This window comes from Leptosomus discolor, chromosome 4 (assembly GCF_034619465.1).
Source record: "Leptosomus discolor isolate bLepDis1 chromosome 4, bLepDis1.hap2, whole genome shotgun sequence".
In the NCBI taxonomy this organism is placed as follows: Eukaryota; Metazoa; Chordata; class Aves; order Leptosomiformes; family Leptosomidae; genus Leptosomus; species Leptosomus discolor.
In genome coordinates, this window is record NC_141394.1 from 10,973,686 (window position 1) to 10,996,242 (window position 22,557).

Genomic DNA, 22,557 nt, shown 5'->3' on the forward strand with positions numbered 1-22,557 from the left:
AGATTTTGGGGTATTCTGAATTCAAGTGGTGGCAGACAAAGTGAACTAGTTTACTTATGTTAAAGGCTTTCTGAGGCATTTATTTTCCTGAGCCTGATATAAACACAACTTAAAATGTTGCAGCTGTATTTGGAAACTAAATTTTAACAAATAATTTAGAAATCACCCCAGAGCCTCAGATTTTCTGAAGTATTTCTGTTTATCAACTTGAGACTGCAAGAGTGACTCTAAAACTTGTATTGCAAATTTTGATTAAAACTTGTGAAGTACCGAATGAGAAATTTTTGTAATAGTCCTTTTTACTTGATTCTCAAAATGGCATGAGCGTGAAATAGCTGAATCCCCAAATCAGCATGCGCCCAAGTAAATTTGTGATCTGATGACTAAATACAACTGTTCATGCTTGAGATGAAAGTGTTTGTACACGAGAAAGGCTTGTACTCACTTTGGAGGCAAGGGAGTAAGAAGGGAGCTTTCCTTTGGTGGCTGAGAAGTTTAAGTGCTCGTCATTAGGAAGATACAGATTTCAGTGTAGAAGGATGGCTGGGGTATTTATCTATACAGGTCAAATTCTTTTAAAATGGCAATCTCAAATTAGAAGGTCAAGCTTGATACCTGGAAGACTTATGAGCGTTACTCCTGTTGTTCTCATACTGATAATCCCAGCAGATGCGCTTCAGCTCTCTTTGCCAGTTCATGCACTGAGTGTTTTCGAAGGCGTTGCAGATCCCATGGTGGCTGTTTTCTTCCCAGTGTTTTAATTCAGTTTTGGGCTAATTCTCACTGGTCGGCTGTTAACCAGAAGCTATGTTTGTTTCTTTATAGCACAGATAAGCAGTTTAAGCTTGAAACTTGGTAAAGCAAAATGGTGAAATTCAGTGAAGCGGGTTTATGTTATGGACTCAGGGTTACAAAGAGAGGGTAAAGCATGAGCAAGACCGTGAAGGATACATCTGTCTTAAAATAGGTAGTTGCAAAGATTACTAGAATAATAACTGATAGTTAAGGATGGCAAAGTAATGCAGCTCGGTTTGGGACTCCCTTAGGAGAAACCTTCCAGTGCAAATAGTACTGAGCATGGTTCTGGCAGAAGAAAAAAGCCAAATCAACCATGACATAGCAAAATTTATTTTTACTTGTCTTTGGAAACTCAGATAGTATTAACCTTCCTAAAGAGGGTGTGTTGTGCGCAAAAACTAGTTTTGATGCATTAACTACACCGATCTCTTGCTGGTTGTCTTCCATGGATGGTGGCTTTCTTAATTTCTGTGCTTGGATACGTGCTCGGGCTTCTGCCTGGTGGCCCTGTAAACACAGCAGGCGTCAGCCATGGGAGATGTGCTCTCTCCTGGCACAACAACTAGTTCTGCTTGCACAGCAGCTCCCGCCGAGGGCATTGCCAAGGTAGCCTTTAAGGTGAAAAAAAGGATTTGAGGCTTTTTTTCCCTGTAAAACATTGTACGGATTTTTTGCATTTACTTTATTTTGAAATGTGTGTCTTGTCGGTTGATGCTTGTATCTGTGTTTCCCCACGACCACTGCCCTGTTCTGTTTTTTTTAAACTCTTACATGCCTGGTACATGCGGGAAACTGTCCTCCTCGGAGGTCGATCAGAGTCTGATGGGTGCTTGACGTGGAGTCTGCTTTCCCCCTCGAAAGTCAACACTAAGGACATAATAGCAAGAACAAATGAAGCCACCTTTTAAACTCTCTGTGAAAATGTTTCTTCTCCTAGGAAATCTACTTTCATTTTTTTTGTAAGGTGGCGTTAGTCCAGCTGCTTTCCAGTTTATCCACAGTCCTGCAGAGTAGACGGGTTGAATTTTGAATATAGAAGCAAAAAATTAGTAGAATAAAACCTATTTCTGTAGAAACGAACATGCTTCTGCTGTTCACTGGTGAATAGTCATGTCATTTTTATTTTCGTCACTGCTTACCTTCAAGAGGGTGTTTGCATGACGCGCAAAACGTGTATCGCCTCACCCTTGAGATGGTAGTCAGGGGCTTGCGTTGCTGGAAGGCAGGTGGGGTGTTGGAGTGGAAGGGAATGTCAGAAAATAGAAGTAGTTTTAAAAATACCTAATGATGTTGAGCTTGGGTTTAGCTGATGGAAGTCCTTAATTTATCTAGGGGTTTGCTTTCCACATTTATTTGAAACTCTACACATGTTCAGGATTTCATAGTCCGAGCAGCTGGAACTAATGTCTTTCCTAATGTGAATTTGCTTCGCTGTAACTCAGAGCTCTGGAGGTAGCTGCCTGGTTCGTTTCAAAAGCAGGTGTTTTACCATTAACTTACCTCAGTTAGTCTGGATGCGGTATGAACTGTTTGCGAGATGCCATTTCTCTTCCACACACAGAAGCAGCCTTTCAAAATTTCGGATTGCTTTAAGTTTGTACTACTTGTTTAAGATGGATTCAGTAAATGGAGAACCTTGCTGAAATACTAGTTGTTGGCATTACTTTGAGCAGATTTGTTCACATCTGCAGGGTTTCATGACTCCCTGCATTTGATCAAAGTTCCAGCTTTATTTTAGTTTCTTCTTAATTCTTTTAGGGTAATTCAATATGACAAGCGATAAAATTTATTCAGATCACCAGGTGAGAAGTACTTAGACCACAGTGGAAGCTGAACACTTTGAGGTCTGGTATTGCATCGACTTTTTCTTTTACTTTTAGGTTCTTGGGTACATATTTTACCTTTTAAACAAATTGCAGGATTCCTGAGATTCTTGGATGCTTTTGAGAACACCTTCATAGAAGCTTCTCAGGAACCCTTTGCTTTTCATGCTGTTACCATGTGAATGATTGTGACACAGTTCTACCTCTTTAGAAACCTGGTAGTTCAGTATTTTAAGGAAGCAGTCAGATGAGCTAATTTTTTTACCCTGTCATTCTGGTGGGATGCAAGTCCAGTTGGGTCATGACCGCTTACATCCCATGTGCAAGGCTGCTGGTTAGAAAACACGTCTATTCTGTAGGAGCTACTGTATTTAAATTGTCTTCAGAATTTGAGATTACTTCAGCTGAAATCCAAACCACATTGAAAGACAAAGTTTAAGGGCCATGATTTTACTTTTTAAGGTTTACAACATGGCACGTATAGTAAAACACAGGTAGAGTTTTTGCAGTTAGAGGCAGAAGGGGAAAATTGGAGAAGATACTGACTCAAACTGAGAATCTCATCAGGGTCAGACTTGTCAAAGCAGAAAGTGTCTGTGTTGACCTTAAGCCAGACAGATAGTCTTCTTACTGTGTAAAAGTTTTCTTTGCTTGCTTACCCTGCTCTTTAGTTTTTCAGGTGTCTGTGGTGCAGTGCATGTAACAATGGTATGAATTACTTAGGATTTAATTTTTGGAATAAATCTTGGGGGGTTTTTATCCAGTTTCGTACTATGTAACAGTTAATCGGTTTGCAAGATGAGAATCTTAGATAAGCTGCATATGCAGAGCACCATCATTCACAACAGACTAATGAAGCAGAAACCTTTAATTAGTTAATGTGATGAAAACATTTTTCAGTTCTTTAGTCTGTGACTGAACATTTCAGTCTTAAATGAAAGCTTAGCCCTGCTTTTTCTTTTTTCCTGAGTGCTTTCATCAGCTCAGATGTTCATTAGCTCTTAAAAGTGTAGAAAACCTATTTGTCTTGAACAGGTTTCACACCCCTCTCTGTTCTTGTTTGTTTATGTTCTTTTTTAGTTGGGGTAGTATTGACCCCAGTTGATACACAGCAGTCACAGACTTCTCGGACTTGTGGGAAACCATGTGCCTTGCCTCAAAAAGCATCCCCTTGACCTCAGTCTAGGTCTGCGCAAGGCAGCTGCTCTCGATACTCTTAAGAAACGTGTATGGTTTCCTGTGAGTATATAATGGAGTAGGACCCTAATTCTGAACAGTGTCCTTGGACTCCACCGTAGCTCAAAGTAGCTAATAATGGTGGCCAAAGTAACATTGTCCGTGTAGTTGTCCTGTACGCTTTCTTTAATTTTGCATTAGCAATTGATTTGCCACCTAAGCAGAGTCCCTTTGGATGCCTGCCCTACTCCCGATGGGATCGATGAGCCGCTCGGGCGGCGGGCGCAGGATGGCTCTGCACTGCGGCAGGGCTTTGTTGGTTGGGGCATGTGGGACCTTGGCTGGCAAGGAAATGTCTTGGTTAGAGAGGAAAGGACGTCTCTGTATCTTCCTATATCTTGCTGTTCCCCCGATAGGAAAGAAGAAAAAGAAGCTGTGGTTATTAACACTGTTTCAGTCAAGTCTTAAAACTTTTTAGATATGTTCAGGAGGCAAGCACTCAGCTTTTCAAAAGGGCCTGGTCTCACGAATGAGATCGGTGCGCACAGCACGTGTATCCGTAGGAGTTTCTCCTCAAAGCCTGGCCAGGCAAATCAGCGCGTTCAACCCAGACTTCAAAATGTATTTAAATTGTTTTTAAAAGTCTATTTGTTTCTTTTACTACAGCAACATACTTTGAGGGTAGCTATAAAAGCTGCCTCAGATAATTCAAATTTACTAGAGATTTCTGCCGCTTTATCTGTCTTGCTCAGAAGCAGGGAGATAGTGTAGATGGAGTTGTGCTTCCAGAAGTACTGAGGGAGCAGGTTGATGTTTTTTTACCAGATAACCTTGTTCTGAGTGAATTTTGAATCATGGTACCGAAGCAAAGCACAACTTTGTGACAGTAGTTGTCTGCGGTAGAAGCAAATTCTGTGGTGATGTTCAGGTAGTCTTAAAGGGCAACTGTGATGGATGCTGGCAGAGGTGGTGTTCACTAGTTTTATGCAGCAGTACACAGAATAAAAAGTACAGAAGGTTTTTTTAATTGCATGCACAAAAATTAGTTTTTGCCACTGTGTGTAATATTATGTCTCACTTGTTTTCCTGAGGCTGCATTCCTAGTAATGGTGGCTGTTAGCTATGTTGCAAATCACAAAACAGGTAATCTGCTCAATGTGCATGCCAAATCTGTCGGCTTAAAATAGTAGTTCTGCACAAGCAATAAAAATCACTCACTAAATTACATCTTTCTACAGTCCAATGCTGCTATGAGAACTGCATTCCTAAGTGAGTACTTTGAAGTTTTCTAAACAGTGAAAATAAATTGTCAGTGCGTAATCTCAGCCTTTTTTATAAGATGTGAGCCAAGACAATCAGTGCTTGAAGAATGCGCAGTTAGAAAAACAAAACTCTCAGGGGGTGTGGATCACTTTGTCCCTGAGCAGTAGGAGATTGGGTGGAGACACAGGAACAACTGGACTTGTTTGCCACTTCACCAAACAAGAAGGCATTTGTCTGTGGAGGCAGATGTGGCTCAGAGCGCAGCTAGACTCGTGGCTGTCAATTGATGGCTGTTCCAGCTGGCATTGCGTAGCGCCGTCTGCTCGCTCCCCATCTCCATCAGACATCTTCCCTCCTTGAGCCGCTTGGTGTGGTCCCTGCCAGGATGGTTCCAGTCAAATTTAGAGAAGGAGACTTCTGCTACTGCATCATCCCGGAGAAGAAAGGGGATGAGAGAGGCCTTGTCCTGACCTGCTTTTGGAGAGGCTTAAGCGAGCGCAGCCATAGTATCAGGTTTGAATGGTGGCAGCTGCCCTGACCCATCACTCTCCCTATACTGTGGGTTTTTTCACAGCCCTCAGCTTTAACCATCGTGTGTTGGTAATGCTGTTGCCACAGTGCTAGGTCTGAGTATTTCTTTGAGTCGTCCACAGCATCCCCAGCAAAACCAGCCTGTCCTCTGGCAGACAGACCACCCAAAACTAAGCAGCAATGACGAGACCTCACCAGCCTGGGTGCCACCTAGCTTTGGAGCTGTGGGAACCTGCCTGTGGTGTGCTTCAGAGACAGGTTCAGCAAATCCACCTTTGTGCCCAGGTTTCACAAATGTTCTCTTTTGATTCCCTTTCATAATTTCTCAGGTTCTGTCATTGGGGATATTTGTGTTTCCAGTAGGTGCTTTTTGTCTCCCAGCCCTGAGGTGCCTTTCAGTGTCTCCTGTCTGCCGTAAGGAGTCTCAATCACACAGTAGTAGTTGCTCTTCTTCTTGCCTGATTTGGATTCAGCCATAGGTTACTGAAATCAAATATTACTCCTATGGGCTGCAGGCTGCTGGGCCTACAGTGCTTTTCGACCTGCAGCAGATAGCGAAGATTGGAAGTGGGAACGGTGTGATTTTTCATGATTCTATGGATCTATATAGTTTTGCTCCTTGCTCTCTTTTTGCCTGGTGGGTGCTGACAAGTGCCTCGTTGCAGTGGCAGTATGTTTTGAGATGACAAGGGGGTTTGTGTGAGCAACTTGTCAGTATCGGCGTCATGGTGAAGCAGGATGATGACGTGCATCGTCAGGACAACTCCTGTAGGAGACTGCAGTAGTCTCAGACGAGTATACCCCTTGGCCTCTTTTGGCTGAGTTCTTGCATTTTAAATTGCAAGAAGTCATTTTTCACAGTTGTACTCACAAGAGGATGAGAACGGTTAACAATCCACACAGCTCCAGTCCACCTGCCTAGTAGACATTTGGTGTTTACTCAGTGGCAAACCTGCTGAGTACAACCCCAGACTTCTGCAAGGCTTCATTTAGAGACTGGATTCACTGAGGATGACGGTTGCATCTTCCCCTCCTCCTTCATGGTGAGAGATGTTCTAAGGAGAGACGTAGCAACTTATCTCAGCTGTCTGTGTTGAAGAGATAGAGCCTTCAAACAGTCAAAAAGAGTTTGAGGACACCCTGACGGTGGCAACCGTTGCTGGGTGGGTCTGGGTGCTGGTACTCCACAGAGCTGGCAGAAACAGCCCTTCTTCACTACTGAGATTTCTAGATAATTTTATGGCTATTTTTATCAAACTCAGCTACATGTTCCCCTGCATGTTAAATAGAAATACATCTCCTTTTGTTCCAATTGAAGGTTTTCAATCTCAGATATTTATTTCCTTTACTTGTTCGCTAAAAGCAAGCGTGCTTTGTCAGTATGGCAGATAAAATGTGCACCCTGTGCTTCGATACGTCTTAGATGGCCTCTGGTTATGTCTCTGCTGCTTGGTGTAGTAAATTCACTTGTGAAGGTGGCAAATTGGTTCAAGGGTCTGTGACTGTTTACAGCAGCCCTAGAATAAATGTGCCTTACAAGGATGAAACTGCTTGCACCAAAAACTGTAGTTCAAGAGTTGGATGTGAGATCGCAGGTGGAACAGATACAAACAGAAAACTTGCAACTGATGCAACATCATTTTAGTGGCCAGAATTTCTCTCTATAACTGTGTGTCTCCAGGCCTAAAGCTTAAGCGCCCTTTGTAGTGGACGTAGGACAATTTCTCGCTAGTTACGGATCAGTGCTGTTGTAAACGAGTTTGTTTCTTGAGGCGTTGGAAATGCACTGGTGGTGTTTGGGAGGAGGGGCGCTTTGTGACAGCATAGATGTTGGCACGGGCACGTGATCCTGACTGGGGAGCAGGAGGCCTGCAGGCAGGGGGTGGGTTGGAAAACGGGTGTCTGTATTTGTTTCACGCAATGAGAAGCAACTACTAAGTATAAAGGTCTGAATATTGGTAATACGATAGAGGAAGAACATAGTCTTGGGAGATCTGTGCGTGTTGGGACTTAGAGTGAGCTGTCAGAGGAGCTGTGAAGATCAGCTCCTTAGTGTCGATGGTGAAAACCAGTAGTGTTGATTAAATGAAGAGAAATAGGTGGGAATTGGCTCCCTGTCACATCCAAGTTAAAAAAAAAAATCACAAGGAAAGATGCAAGACTGGATAGAGACACATTGCTGGATTAAATATGAGCAGATTCATGGTCATCTTTAGATAGAAGAACAGATCACAAGTGGAGAATTCTTACCAGTGTGTAGTTGCTGGACATAGCAATTTGGAGTTGGAATTTGAGTTGGAAAAGGTGGTAGCTGTGACATTCAGTAATGCCTTGTCAAGATGTAAAGCACAATGTTAATAGCTGCCTTCACACTTCTCCTTCTTGAAAATTTAAAGCTTTTGTGGTTAAGTATTGAGGCACCCTTAATGTCGCCTATCCCATGTCATTGTGGCTCCAGCTATAAAATGCTAGTTAATTTTGGTTTTTCTCAGCAAAACCCTGAAGAGAGTACCCCACATGGAACTGTCACTGCCCCTAAAAATGTCTTCAAAGCTGAGGAACAAAAAGAGAGGGAGATGGGATATCTTACTGTATTAAAAGGAGCTTTTGTTACTCAACAGAATTTTTCTTCCTTTTTTTTTTTTTATAGATCCTAATTATCTCATGGCTAATGAACGCATGAACCTGATGAACATGGCGAAACTGAGTATCAAGGGGTTGATTGAATCGGCACTTAATCTGGGAAGGACGCTGGACTCCGACTATGCACCTCTTCAGCAGTTCTTTGTTGTGATGGAACATTGCCTTAAACATGGCCTGAAAGGTAACCTTGCTTGAGAGCAGTCCTCCCAGGCTGTTTGTCATAGCGTGGGAGGGAGAAAGAGCAATCTTGTTTTAAAAATCTAGTTTTGTCATCTACAGTAGACTGAAGAGAGGCTGAGCGGGGTCACGGTTGACTTGGCAGGCCATAGGCAGGCGAAAAGAGCTGCTGAAGGTGTAGCGCTGCAGGTGCTTGCCATTTCAAAACCAGCTTTTCAGATGACTCGAGTGTAACTAAGTGATCAGTACTAAAATGAGCTCCTCACTAAACTCGTGACTCCCTTTTTTCCTGCACTTCCTCGTGCTTTAGGAATGCAAACGTCATCTTACTGGAAGAGGAACTGCAACGCAGAGGTCCTTTCTCAATAGTTCTGTCAATATTGATGATTTTGGCTTTGTGCAGCTAACATCTTGTAAGCTGCTTTCTAAAATGGCAAGCAGAGCATATATTTAACTGTGTAATAAGGGCTCACAGCTAAAATTGCCGAGTACCAGACTGCTTTTGTTGATGGGCTGCCCTTCACTGATAGTAGCTTGAGATGAAAAGCAGAGGGTATTAAATGCCCTCTCGGCACCCATACGTGTGTCCTGCGGTGCTTCTTTAGTAGTTGTGTTCAGCATTACATGTGGAAGAAGTGATTCCTGTGCTGGTTGGGCACAGGAATGCAAGGAAGAAGTGTTCATATTGTTCCACCTCTTAGTTTTTCCATTTACCGGTGTCCCTACTGCTGGTTGTAAGTTCAAAGTTAATAGAGTTCTTGGTCTTCTCACTGCTGCTGTGAAGTAGCACTAAGAACTATGGAAGAAGAAAATTAATTTCCAGCTTTAGTACCTAGGGGTCAGTAGAAAGGTTTTCTGGGGGAGGAAAGGATGCACAGAGAAGCCCCTAGTAGGTATGGAGAAGAAGCGGCTTCAAAGTGGTGCGGACCTTTTCCTTGTGACAGATGAATGGTCAGCGAGAGAAAGTTACTGTGTACCCATCAAGTGTAACCTGGGGACAGTGACAGCATCCTAGTAGAAGTTTTGATCTCTAGTAGTGAATCTACGCTGCTGGTTATCACTGGATGTTGTTGTTCTGGCATACTGGGAATGTATGGAATATTTTCTGACATCTGCCTTGAGCTCTGTTGCCTTATTTGAATGATACTGGTAATTGCTACACTCGGGCATAAAAAGTCATCTTTGGTCCTTGCCCAGGAGCAGTCCCAGAAGAATTTTTCTGGCAGTTTTTGTCTACTGTTCTTTCACTTCTGACCATGTTTGAGAATGTGTTTAGTCAGCACGGGCCTAACAGGCTCATGTTATATCTTTTTCTTTTCTAGCCAAAAAGACTTTTCTTGGGCAAAACAAGTCATTTTGGGGACCTCTAGAACTAGTAGAAAAACTTGTTCCTGAGGCTGCAGAGATTACTGCAAGTGTTAAGGATCTCCCAGGGCTGAAGTAAGTACAGTCTTTTACTGCACAAGGACATAATATGTTTTTTATTGTAAGAAGGATCCTGAAGAAGAGAAGGAAGGGCAAACATAACCTTCAGGTATACATCTATCACCTTCTCCTGATAAAAATGGATCATTACTCTCTTAATCAAGGATCTGCAGAAGAAGAGGATAGGATGTGTTCTTTCTGTGTTAAGCTCATGGGGTCTTACGGGCCATGGTGCATTTATTACTAGCACTAAGGGAGTGATGCTGTGTCTCAGGAATGGGAACAGCCTTTACTGACTATTTCTGAAGTCAGATTGAAGAGGAAGCAAATTGGAAGGAAGGTGACTACAGGTCAAATAGTTTTGAGGCTGATAGAGGTAATTTCTCTTTTAAATACATTCAGGTAAACTTGTAAAGTTTGGGTGAAGGGGAAGCTCAGTCTCCAAGTTGGAGAATATACTAGCTTACATGAAAGAGGGGAGGGGGAAAAAAAAAAACCCTAACACTTTAGGGTATGTTACTTTTAAAAATTTCATAGTCATTTCAGACATCACATTCAGGTTTGCTTATTCCATGCTAAAAAGAAATGGTAAGAGGCTTTCGGCTTGGGGAATAAAAAAAGATGTGAGGAAGCTTTTGTATGAGCAGCAGGACTAAGGATTAAATCTTCTTTGCTGAAAGAGGAGATTAATAGATTCAGTAACAGTTTCTTTCGGGTTAGTGTTTAGTGAGGTACATATAGACAAGTGCTTTTATGGAGATCTGTGCAGGACTCCTCCTGGAACACCTTACAGGACCAGCGTGGAGTGCCAGCAGTGTTGTCCCAGAGCTCCTGTTACCTTTTCCTGTTGCAAAAGAATATTGAGACATTAAATAAATTGAAATAAAGAACAGCTTTAGAATAAGTTTCTAAACCTTGCGTTTATGCTAACCCTTGGGAAACGTCATGTCGCGTGTTAGTGAGGTCAGGAATGGGGGGCAATGAGGAGGACTCTCATGGGCAGTTGCTGCTTGTACCAGTTAAGGTTAGAAAATAGTGCTGTTTGGTGAAGGACAGCTGACTGCGTGCTGGAGATGGAAAAGGCATTTCCTTCTAATCAGAGTCCTGCTCAACACGGGGGGTTTACCCCTTCCTTTGGAGCATCTGGTACTGGCTCCTGGCAGGCGTGCCAGGGGTAGATGAGCCAGAGCTGTGACGCAGCACATCAGTTACCGTATTTCTTAAAGCTGCGTGCTTCACATTGCCAGGAGAAACAGAGCGGGAAGGGCAGTGACTATCGCCCACTGCGTTCTGGGAGTGCACTAATGAACAAAATAGTTGAAGAGAACGGTGCTGAATTTGTGTTTTCAGTTGTCTTTGTGGATTCTCAGCCAACTTAACACCTACCTGAAGGAGTGGTGCTTGGGCATCTGTGCTGAGCTGAAGCATACACTTGTTATTCTGACTGGCCTTGTGCAAAACTGACTTTGAGTTAGAAGGTGATGTGTTGGAGCAGCTGATCTCTGTGTAGTAGCATGCAGCAGGGGTAAAGTCAGGGCAATGTTTTTAGTCTAGCAACAAATACATAATTAGTTATGAGAGAAGCAGTGATTGCTTAGATAAACTTGTCTGTAACTATTTGCACTTAAATACCTTGTATTTCCCTGTTTTTGTCAGTGCCAGCTTTATCTTTGAGATGCAGAAACTTTAGATAGAACAGGATTATTGGAGCTGTGTGTGAGCATGCATTGCGGTACGTCTGTAACTGTTTTGTTTCTGGCCTTTGTAGGACACCTGTGGGTAGAGGAAGAGCTTGGCTTCGCCTGGCTCTAATGCAGAAGAAACTTTCAGAATACATGAAAGCCTTGATTAACAGAAAGGATCTTCTCAGGTGAGCCCTGAGCTCGCTCTCGGATTAGGTTAAATTCACTTCTGCCCTTTTGTAAGATCTTTATAGTCTTTTACACTCAAATGGTAAAGTATGTGTATTATTTTTTTGAGAAATGGTAATACTTGTGAAATGCAGAACTTTGTCTGAGGGATTAAAAATCCTTAGTATTCTTTCTTAATTCAGAAGCTGTTATTTCTCCACTTTGTCTCAAATAGCTATTAGGATAAACACAAATTTTGGTTCCAAAGAGATGATTTGGGTGAAATATCTGTGCAGACCGGATACAGCATTCTCTCTCTGCAAAATCTTGGGCCTGGAATTATTTCTGACCCGGTCACTTCATTACCATCTGACTTGGAACAAGTCATTTCACTTCTCTCTGTCTCTGCTTCTCACTCATAAAACAGCAATAATGTTGTGGTTTAATTGAAAGTCCGTGGATTCGAACTGCTATGTCTGTGTAAAGCAGTAGGATTTAATAAATCCATTGATGTTTCTTGACTCAAACAGATAAGTTTTTGTCGGCTGTCCATGTAAATCCATAATATGACTTGGGGTTAGAAAGGAGAACTTGGTATTGTCCGCTGAAAACATGGCAGTGGCTTGTGTTAATAACAGCATATAATAGCGTAGTAGAAGTATGCTGCTTAAAAAGCTCTGATATTAAGCCCCAGTCCTAAATCTTCAGCGTGCTGTACCATTACTCAAGAATCGTGCTTAATTTCCGTTACCTTTCAACAGTGACGGACCCGATCTCCTGCTTATTGAATGGCCTTTGCCTCAGCTAAAGGCTTCCTGCGCTAAGAGAGGTTTGTTGGGTCAGAGCAGGAGGGCATTGTCACGGGTTGAGGCTGTGTGGACCATGGGGTGCTGCTACCTGGGGTTTTAAGGCTGAGCTTGTGTCATGTTGTCGTATGAAAGAACAGGGATGCCGTGCTAGTTGACATCATTTTAGTTGACTTTTAAAGGTGCAAGGCTTGTGTTCTCTTGCTGTGCTTCCTGCAGTGAATTTTATGAGCCCAATGCACTGATGATGGAAGAAGAAGGTGCGATCATTGCTGGCCTCTTAGTAGGTTTGAATGTCATCGATGCAAACTTCTGCATGAAAGGAGAAGACCTGGACTCACAGGTACTGACTATTCAGTTAATGCTTTTTTTCTGCTCATTTAAATTGGAAGATTAAATTTCCATTGTCATTATAGAGGACTTTCATCAACTGAGATGCAAGTTTGTAACTGTATGTAACAGAAGACTGAGATAAGCTTGTTCCTGTGATTGTGGTCTTCAGTTAGCTGGTGGTGCTGAGATCAGACACTCAGGATTTGGGTTTTCTCTTTGCTGTTGTGCTTTGCTACAGTCTACATGCAGGTCCCTGGCAGTGAAATGCAGTAAATGAAACGGGAGACGAAAACAGGGGGAAGGACTTAGCCAAAATGAGGGGAGAAACGGACAGAACTGTTAGTTCACTCACGCTGTGTGATGAGATCATTGTGGCTGTTACACAGAAGAAAATGAGCCTGTATGCACTTATGTTCCAGCTTGCATAAGCAGTCTGTATACAGATATGGTGATGCTAATGACCTGTCCTTATGTCCTAAGACTTGCTTGCCAGCTTGCTGCTTATCCCCATAGATTTTTGCTTGAAATACACCATGTTTTCATTCATTTGGGATAGATTACTGCTATAATGAACCCTTGCTATAATGAAATGTGTACTGATGTTCTGAGTGACTCTAAACTTTCATAGTTTAGTGTTTAGTCCTAGAAAAAGTGTTTAATGTAAAATGCAAATTTTTCTTTTCTAGGTTGGAGTTATTGATTTCTCAATGTATTTGAAAGATGGGAACAGCACAAAAGGCAGTGAAGGGTAGGTACACGCACCGTTGCCCTGCTTCTATCTCTTGGTAACTTGTATTCAGGTATTCTGGGTTGCTCTGCTAGCTGTTACATTTTTAATTAAAAAGCTACTTAGGCTGAATTGCTCTTCTATGATAAACCATAATATATAAATATGATACTGGAAATATTGGGAGGGGGCAGGGGAAAAGGAAAGTCTCCAGAAACTTTGTGTGTTCTTCCTTAACTGGCAATGGAAGATAAAATTATTTTAAAAGTGACCCTCTGCTGAGTTAGGTCTGCCATTCTTTAAAGCCTTTTCGGTAAGCAGCCAAGTAGCCTTCACCAGTGGTATGCCTAGCAGGATAGTAGTTGATTTATGGCACCCTAACATCCTTAGGAAAAAAAAAATAGAAAAAGAATGATAACTGTAATAATACCCTCAACTATTTGTGCCAATATACGCAAATGGAGCTGTGCAACATGCTGAGCAAGTGGTTGAAAAACACAGCGTGGGCACACTGAGGTACAGATCAGGTGTTGTGGGTTTCTGAGGTTCTTCAAGAGTACTTCTTCCTGCTCAGGACGTCCTGCTTAGTTTGATTTCAGATGTCTACTTAATAATTATCGCTCCAGTTCAGGTGTTTTGATGGCATCTATTTCAGCTATAGTTTCATGTGTAGAACTTTTTTTTTAGTTAGGATTTCCTGCTGGAAGGGCATGCAAAACCTGCACTCATTGACAGTTTTCCTTGAACGGATTTTGGCGAGATGACTCTTGTCCGACATAAATGTAGTGCAGAACCAGGTTTTTTTCTTTGGAATGCTGTTGTACGCTTTGAAATGTTGCTTGCCTTAATCACTCTGGTCTGTGTGTCACAAAATGCCCGAATGTCATCCAGGTGAGTGTAGCAGTTGCAGGTTCTGAGAAGTCAGGGGACAGTGTCTGGTTATAAAAGCATAGACTGTAACTCGGCTTTGGTATGTCATATACATCACGTAGGCTTCTTGGGACCCAGGGTGCCGGTGGCACTCAGGATACGTGGGCTGTGTCTCCACATTTCCTCTTAGGCCTTTAATGGTGTCTCTTAGTTCATTGAATCCAAATGGCTGAGCTGAACGGTACTGCTTTTTTCTAGAGATGGTCAGATAACTGCTATCTTGGACCAGAAGAACTACGTAGAAGAACTCAATAGACATTTAAGGTATTTTTTCTTTGTTAGATAGTATAACAAAATAGAAAACAGGATCTTAAAAAAGAAGGAATTACTATAGGGTTTTTTTCTCTTCAACAGTGCTACAGTAAACAACCTACAGGCCAAGGTGGATGCCTTGGAAAAATCCAACACTAAACTGACCGAGGAGGTAAGTGTAACAGAAAATCATCTGATGGTTTGGCCTTTCGGAATCAGGGATTAAAAAGGTAAGGGAGGAATTACTTCCAGACTTCCGGTGTACCTAACGATGAGTGTTTAACGATGGAACGGGAATAACTGACCTGCCAAGGAATTACACTGGCTGCTGCTGCTAGCTAAGCATGACGTGGTAAAACAACCGAGTGCTTATGTTAAAAACCAAAAGCTGCTGAATACACTTTATCCCGCTGAAGTTTTTGAGTGTGATTTTTGGAAAATGACTTAGAAGAACTTGTATGGTGGGTGTGGTTTCAAACGCCATACAGCTGGTGTAGGTTATGACATGTCCAGACAAGACAAAGAAATTGTTAAATGTCTTTGTTTTGACAGGTTCAGAAGTTTACTACAGTGTAAAGATAGTAATTGAAATGTTTGGATAACTTTTTTCTAGCCTGTCAAAATGTGCATGAAATAAAGGAAAAATTATCATCACAGATAAAACATTGTTCAGTCAGAGTATGAAAAATGGTTGGTACATGAGTCGTAGATTTAACCTGTGTTTGAAAATTGTCCTTGCGGTTCATTAGCAATGGCATAAATGTAATAAAATCTTCTGGGGGCAGCTCCCTGACAAATAGGTGATAGTAGGGCTCATCCTAACTGTTCTACCGTGTCTCTGTCCACTTGTCACTTAGTGATGATTTTGACTGGGATGTCTCAGTGCTCTTGCAGTACAAATATGCAACAGGAATTCTTTTTCACTTGTTCACCCTCATTACAGGACATCTGTGTGTCTGTTACGGGATGTTCACCTTAGTGGACCTATTGCAAATAATGAGAAGCTTTAGCAATAGAAATTAGTGTATCCAGTCTTGCAGTTGAGGAGTAAGAAATGTTTTTTACAATTAAAATTTTTTTTTTAAATTTTGAAAAGGCGGTCTGCAGTGGAGTCCGCCTTTCTCAGTGCTACTATAATAAGTGGCTTTTGATTTATTACCCGCAGAGCGCGAGTGCCGTGCCCATTAGGCATGATACCCACGAGATTAATTGCAGTGTCGACTGAAGTATTTTTTTATTTTAAATAATTTCCTTGCTTGTATCTCAGGGAAGTCTGCATGCTGTCCCAAGTAAGAATTCAAGTGATGCTGGCACACGCTGTGCCAACCAGGGCTGTTTGCGGGGTGTACTTAATGACCTGCGTCACGTCACATCAATTTGTGCATTTGGCTTGAGCTGTACCAAGGCTCGTGCTTTTATCAGGGCGATTTCTGTTTGGGTTTGTCACTTAATAACATTGCTGATCTCTTGGAATGTCACTGAGCTTTTCTTGTGTGCAAGGCTTACGTAAGTTATGATTCACAAAGCCAGAAGGAGTTTTCTGAAGTTATTTTGGCCTTTGATCACAGACTCAAAGTAACCTGTTAGTCTGCAGCGATGTCTTTGTTGGGAATTCCTCCAAGACAGATGTCCTGTCTTGGAAGGGTGGTGTGTGCTACCAATCTTCTGTTTCCAGCCAGATGTTCCTCCTCTGATGAGGTTCTGATTGTTCTTCCCCTGCCCAAATGCTTGAGCATCTTACATCTCAGATGCTGTACCTAGCAGTGCACCCAAAGTACTGAAGCTTTAGCGAACCCACGCAAGTATTTCATCTCTGGCAATATATTTCAGTTGCTAGAAGTCAGCAAAACTTAGCTGCCGCGTGCTCGCATTTTTCCTTTTTGTTATCTTTGGCAAGGGAAGGAGAATGGAGTGAGGATTTCTGTTGTGTTGTGCTAACCACGAGTTGCACAGAGTTTAGCAGGTAGAGACCTGGAGAAGGCGGTAACTTTACTGAAAGAGGAACCGAAATAGGTTGGGAGGTCTCTGTTTTTGCTGATACTGGAAATCCATCACGCTGGCACTAACTGGTGCTTTTTCAGATAGTCTTTCTCCATGGTAGAGGCAGAGTTGTCTTTTGCCAAGTATTTTTTTTTCTCGCTTTGAGTGTAAAAGGAAAGAGTACAAAAAAAAGTGTCTAGAGAGGGGGGAAGGGGGGAAAAAAAAAAAAAGATGAAGTGTGTTTTTGATACGTTACTGTTGTTCTGTTTTGTTCACAGCTTGCGGTTGCAAACAACAGAATTATTACACTGCAAGAAGAGATGGAACGGGTTAAAGAAGAAAGTTCTTATATCTTAGAGTCCAATCGTAAGGTTGGTGTGTGTGTGTGTGTGTGTGTGTGTGTGTGAACGATTACTGAACCTTTTGGGCAGTCCCAGCCCGAATTTGACCGAGAAGTCAGTGTTTAGAAGAGACTTTATTTCCTTACGTATCTGGCACAAACACTGCAATAGGGAAGAGTGACTCCAGGTGGGCCCTCTGCAGAAGGTGACAGATGGACCCTGGCCACCGTAAATCCTGCCTGGCTGTAGCTGCTTCAGCTGTGAGCGTGCGCAGAGCTGAGAGCGAGTGCAGCATGTTCCTGGCTTGCTGGGCAGAGGTGTCAGAAGGGGCAGGAGGGAGGGTGATTTACTGAGGGGGTGGCAGAGAAATTTGGATGTAGGAGTTCTGCTTTTTTGGCCTGAAATGCTACCCTTATTCAGAAATCCAGGGGCAGGATCTGTCATATTTTTTTGTTGTTTTATTGAAAGTACTAGTAACTATAGTAGAATCTGGTTTTAGATTTAACACGCATAAGAAGATCTTTTTCTGAGGTTTTGTAACTATATTTAGTATATTGTGAAAGTTCTGCAAATGGACAGTCTGTCCATTTAATTCCTGTTTGCTGAAGCGCACTGAGCACTTGGGGAAACAGGGAAATAGAGTCCTTTCACGTGGAAGCTGCGTGCTGCGTTAGCTGGATGGAGCTCTGGGGTTTGGTAGTTGCAGAATTTGTTTTCGAAGTGGTGGGAAAAGCAAATAATCAGCAAATGCGAGGGTTCGTAGTGTATAATGACAAGTTAATTGGGTGTCTTCATTAACTTAGGTCACTAAAGACAGAACTGCTGATGGACATGCACTGACTGAGGCACGAAAACAGTTAAAGGAGGAGACTCAGCTGCGGCTGGTAAGGACTGTGTGAGCGTGGAGCTCACTACAAATGGCTTTTTCACATGGTAACTCCACGTCAGACAATCCCTTTCAAAAATGTTTGGCCAGGGCATTTTTTTCATTCTTGCCTGCCTGCTTCAGCCTCATCCTAGACAGCCTTGTCAGAAGCGATGTTAATTTCGTGTCTCCGTGGATCCATTTGAGGTCTGTTTCTCAGAAAGAGCAGTGCGCTTGCATTTGCAGGCCTGACGTATTCCCCTTACCAGATAAGGATATTGCCACTCTCTGAACTGTTACTCAATGCAGTGTGCTCAGCTGGTGGGGAGAAATAAATCTTTTGGAAATAGTCTGCCAGCTTTTCACGAGTCCCCTCCATCAGAAAGCTGGGCCTGCACAGTACTTTCTGACTCTTTGCTAGTGACGCTGTTTACATTGCGGTAATATTGGAGTGAAAATGCAGATTTGTTGTCTTTAATTGTCTCTGCTGGGTCAGATCTGTAACTGTGACGCTGTGGCAATGCAGGATGTTTCTAGGTGTCCCGCAGGCGGTGAGGAACACCGTCTGGTAACGCTGACTCATCCGTATGTTCCAGGATGTGGAGAAAGAGCTGGAGGTGCAGATCGGGATGCGACAGGAGATGGAGCTAGCTATGAAGATGCTGGAGAAAGATGTTTGCGAGAAGCAAGATGCGCTGGTGGCGCTCAGACAGCAACTGGATGATCTCAGGGCCCTAAAGCATGAACTGTCTTTCAAGCTGCAGGTAGGGAAATAATTCGGTCAAATGCAGTGAATTCCAGATATTTGCTCCTGTTCTTTTTTCCCCTGTCTATTTAAAAGGAGCTAGGTGTGGAAGGGATACAGGCTGTATAGCATTCTTCTGTCTTTTTGCCAGAGAGCCGTAGTACGGTAACGATTGAGTGTGGTGGAGGTTAAAGGAAAACGCAGTTTATTCTGATGAAAGACTCATAATGGTCCAGAAGCGTGTGTGTTTGACTGGGGAAAGCATCTTCGGTGTTTTTGTGGCATAAAAACTGAGCCATAGTGGCTTATGTTCCAGTACAATCTAGTATTTGGTGGTATATGCTGTAATTACGTACGTACATTTCCATGTGATGACAGAAAGAGACTCTTAAGACAAAGAGCAACACCAAATGCTCAGAAAGAAATCCAAAAATAAACTTTAGAACAGGAGAGAGTTGCTCCTGCTCTCTTTAAGCCAGTCATTCTGTGCAAAGCAGCCAAATGATATTAGCAAGTACTGCGTTAACAGTATGCTGCAGGAAGCCTCATTGGTAGTGCCCTTTTGCAGGGTCCAGATGTAGCCTACATCTGTATGGCAAGATGTTTATCCTTGCAATATTGACCTGGCATTTGCTTTTTGAGCACGTTCTCCTGCCTCTTTGGCTGCTTCCCCTTTTGTTTTATGCGCCACATGATTTATCGTGGCTTATTTTGGGTTTACTGCTACTTACAAAAAACCCACGATGCTACTTTTTCCAGAGTTCAGACATGGGAGTGAAACAGAAGAGTGAACTGAACAGCCGTTTGGAAGAAAAAACGAATCAGATGGCTGCCACCATCAAACAGCTTGAACAAAGGTAAAAAATGAAACTTTTGTGATTATAAAATGATGTGCGTATTCTAGAGGTAGTGTCCCACTGACCTTGAATGGACCGGGCGAGAGCCTGAGCGCTCTGCTTAGCCACTGCTCCACAGAGCTACGTGAGGAGAGCTATGATTTTTGAGATGCTGTTAGAAGTGTTTTGCATGCTCAGAGGGGCTTCTATTAGAAAATTAACTAGTAGTTAACATGGCAGCTTTGTTTATCTGCATCAGCTGCACTTTTGTATGCTACCCAGTCACTGCAAGTCGATCGCTATCTCTGATAGCACTGATAAACTGTAGAAATATGAGCTTAGAGAAGTGCCTGACTGTTAATGACGGTAGTACAGTGGGAGCAGGAAGGACGAGCGTGCAGCAGAGGCCAGGCTTGGAGGTGCTTGGTTATTCCAGCTCTCTCTGGTACCGTTTTGTAAAAAATACCCTCAGTTGAACCATCCTGTTTATGAACAGCTTTGAACTTTCTGAGGGAGAGGAGCTTGAAAAAAATCCTCACGTGAAAGTAACCGGAGGAAGGTGAGAGGGCAGCCTGGCTGTCGCTAGAGGTTGATAAAGACAGCCCATAGGTACAGTGTCCTTTTGGACTGTGACACGTTCCATCCTAATGGCCGTCGTGTTGGTCTCGCGTTACCCTCATGAAATTAGGAGGGCCTCAGCACGGGTGCCAGATTGCTCTGAGAAGGCACAGGCCTCCTTTTTTCCTCCTGTCTTGCTCTGGAAGCCAGGCTTCATGGGAGGTTTGGGCAAAGGTTCAGAACTTCAGTCTCTGCGAATTGCCTCGGCTGTTGTGTTAGCTCTGAGAAGATCAGGGGAAAGTATAGCTCTCAGCAACGTGACTGGGACTTATTGAAGGAGCAGGTCAGTGCACTAGATTAACGCTCTCGTTCTAGGGTTTGTATTCTGAATGACTATTAAGAAGGTCATTTTGTTTGGAGAAAATGTGTATTTTAAAATATTTTCTGTTACCTACTCACGTAATTGATTTGCTCTTTTTCTCTTGCTGTTCTTATTTTTCCATTTTTCTCATCATCCTCATTCTGACTTACTTACACAGTGAAAAGGATTTGGTGAAACAGGCAAAAACCTTAAATAGTGCAGCAAACAAACTGATCCAAAAGCATCATTAGACATTTTTATGTCTGGTCACCTCACAGCTCTGACATCAGAACTCATTTATGAGGGAAGAACTTGAGAATTGCTAAAAGCAGCTGTTAAAATGTTAATTGTCACCTAAAGTTGATTTGGAATTTGCTGAATTTTTAAAATCAGTGAGTTTTTCTTCAGAGATTTAGTCGGGTATAAAAAACCCCTAACTTTGCCATTTAAACCGTGTTAAAGTACCAATGAGTTGGCCAGTAAACATACCAGAAAAGCGTAAGGCATGGGAGATGTGTGGCTCCGTGCATGGCGGTGGTGCATACCGTATACAGCAGCACAAGTCTTCACCATTTATGGATAGTAGGTGCATTGGTCGAGCCAATATCAGATTGGCCAGCTCTGGAAAGTCAACTAGTTTTCTGTGTTACCCTTTTTGTGAAGTAGACGAAAAAAAAAAATGCATCCCTGGAAGTTGTTGAAAGTAGTTGTGTGCGTACCCCAAGCCGTTACCCGTTCACTTCTGTTCTGTGGGTTCAGCCCCGAGTCCAAGACAAAGGGGCGCGACTCGATAGCTCATCGCCGTGAAGACCAGCCCTCTTGTGACCGAGACTGCTTGCAACGATTTTGCCTTAGTGACTTGGTGGGAGGGTGGGGGCTTATCCTTATTCCTTTAAACTTCATGTGTCCAGAATTAGTAGCTAGGTGTCTTAGAGTAACATGATAGAGTGGTAAGTTCAGTGGAAACCTCCTTATCTTTGCATTGCCTTCTACCTCTGCCATGAATCCCTCTAGACATACGTTGCGGTTCTTCCTAGGAAGGGAAGTTACACGTTTTACAAAAAATAAACTGATCTTTATACTCTAGTGTTTAAAAGAAACACAAACAAAACAAAAAGAAAGGAACAAAATGTGCAGTGGTGGGGAGTGGAAATGGTAATTTGGTACTTGACCGTTCCTTGTCTGAGTAGTTAGTGGTTTAAAAGGAAGAGTTGCCTTTCACTATTACACTTCTTTCATTTGCTTCTGAATTTCTTTTGCTCCATACAAATGGAATTTGCTAATGAAAGAACAGCAAAAGCTGGGAAACAGCTCTCAATGGGAGAAATATTGCCAATTTAACACCCCAGTGCAAAACTTTAAGTAACTGTAGCTTGGACTATTATAAACTAATACCCTCTTCCCTGGGGCTGCAGAAGTTCACCCTGCTGACTTGTCACAGGCTTTAGGTTATAAATGCTCCTAGAGATTTTTTTTTTTTTTTTTCTTTCGAGGAGATCACATTTGGGGGTTTTCTGAGTTGAATAAGGGAGTTTTTTGCTCTGGTGAGATGCCTGTAAAAATTCTTCGGTGCCAATTCTCCCTGTGCCCAGTGGGATAGTGCTCCTTGGGGCAGCGGGTGGCAAATGTGACTGAAACGCAGCTGGGGAAAGAACACCTGTTGATTCTCAGTGGGTACGTTTGAAAATCCGTGAGGCTCCTGTACGCAAGCGCGTGCCACCGCTTAGCTTGTTTCATGGACCCCCGCGCACAGGCAGGCTGGGAGACCTGTTGTAAATCTCTGCGCGATGCCCAAGTCGCACGCTTGAAAGTAGAAACGTAACCTTCGGTAACCTTTTGCTAGAAACTCCTTTTAACTACCCGGAGAGAAATAAAACACTAATAAAAAGGGGGAAGCTTTCATCAAGGTATCCACATAGCTCGTTAGAAACAGGGGCTTGGGCTGGTTCTGTTTGCTGTCACAGTAACGCTGAAAGAAGGCAGAATTAAGGATCTGGCCATTTCTGATGTCAGGCCCGAAGTGGAAATGCTTTGGTGTTTTAACACCTGGGTGCTTGAGCCAATGTGTCAGTCCGTGGAAGAGACCAGGAAAATGCACTAATTCTCGATATAGTAGCTAACCTATGTTGCAAGTTCC

At 42.8% G+C, this 22,557-nt stretch overlaps 1 protein-coding gene across 5 annotated transcripts in view; it reads left to right on the forward strand.

Moving 5' to 3' along the window:
- RUFY3 (RUN and FYVE domain containing 3) overlaps positions 1 to 22,557 on the forward strand; it is a 54,176-nt gene that overhangs the window by 22,328 nt on the left and 9,291 nt on the right. For 3 of the 5 annotated variants that reach the window (XM_086463687.1, XM_086463686.1, XM_086463688.1), the window contains 11 exons: positions 8,242 to 8,415; positions 9,734 to 9,851; positions 11,605 to 11,706; positions 12,712 to 12,835; positions 13,512 to 13,573; positions 14,681 to 14,746; positions 14,837 to 14,906; positions 16,993 to 17,085; positions 17,859 to 17,939; positions 18,517 to 18,684; positions 19,425 to 19,522. In XM_086463687.1, the coding sequence (XP_086319813.1) occupies positions 8,242 to 8,415; positions 9,734 to 9,851; positions 11,605 to 11,706; positions 12,712 to 12,835; positions 13,512 to 13,573; positions 14,681 to 14,746; positions 14,837 to 14,906; positions 16,993 to 17,085; positions 17,859 to 17,939; positions 18,517 to 18,684; positions 19,425 to 19,522 (1,156 nt within the window). Of the gene's footprint in view, positions 1 to 8,241; positions 8,416 to 9,733; positions 9,852 to 11,604; positions 11,707 to 12,711; positions 12,836 to 13,511; positions 13,574 to 14,680; positions 14,747 to 14,836; positions 14,907 to 16,992; positions 17,092 to 17,858; positions 17,940 to 18,516; positions 18,685 to 19,424; positions 19,523 to 20,598; positions 20,672 to 22,557 lie in introns of those variants that run through there. The other 2 variants (XM_086463689.1, XM_086463690.1) reach the window with 1 other exon arrangement.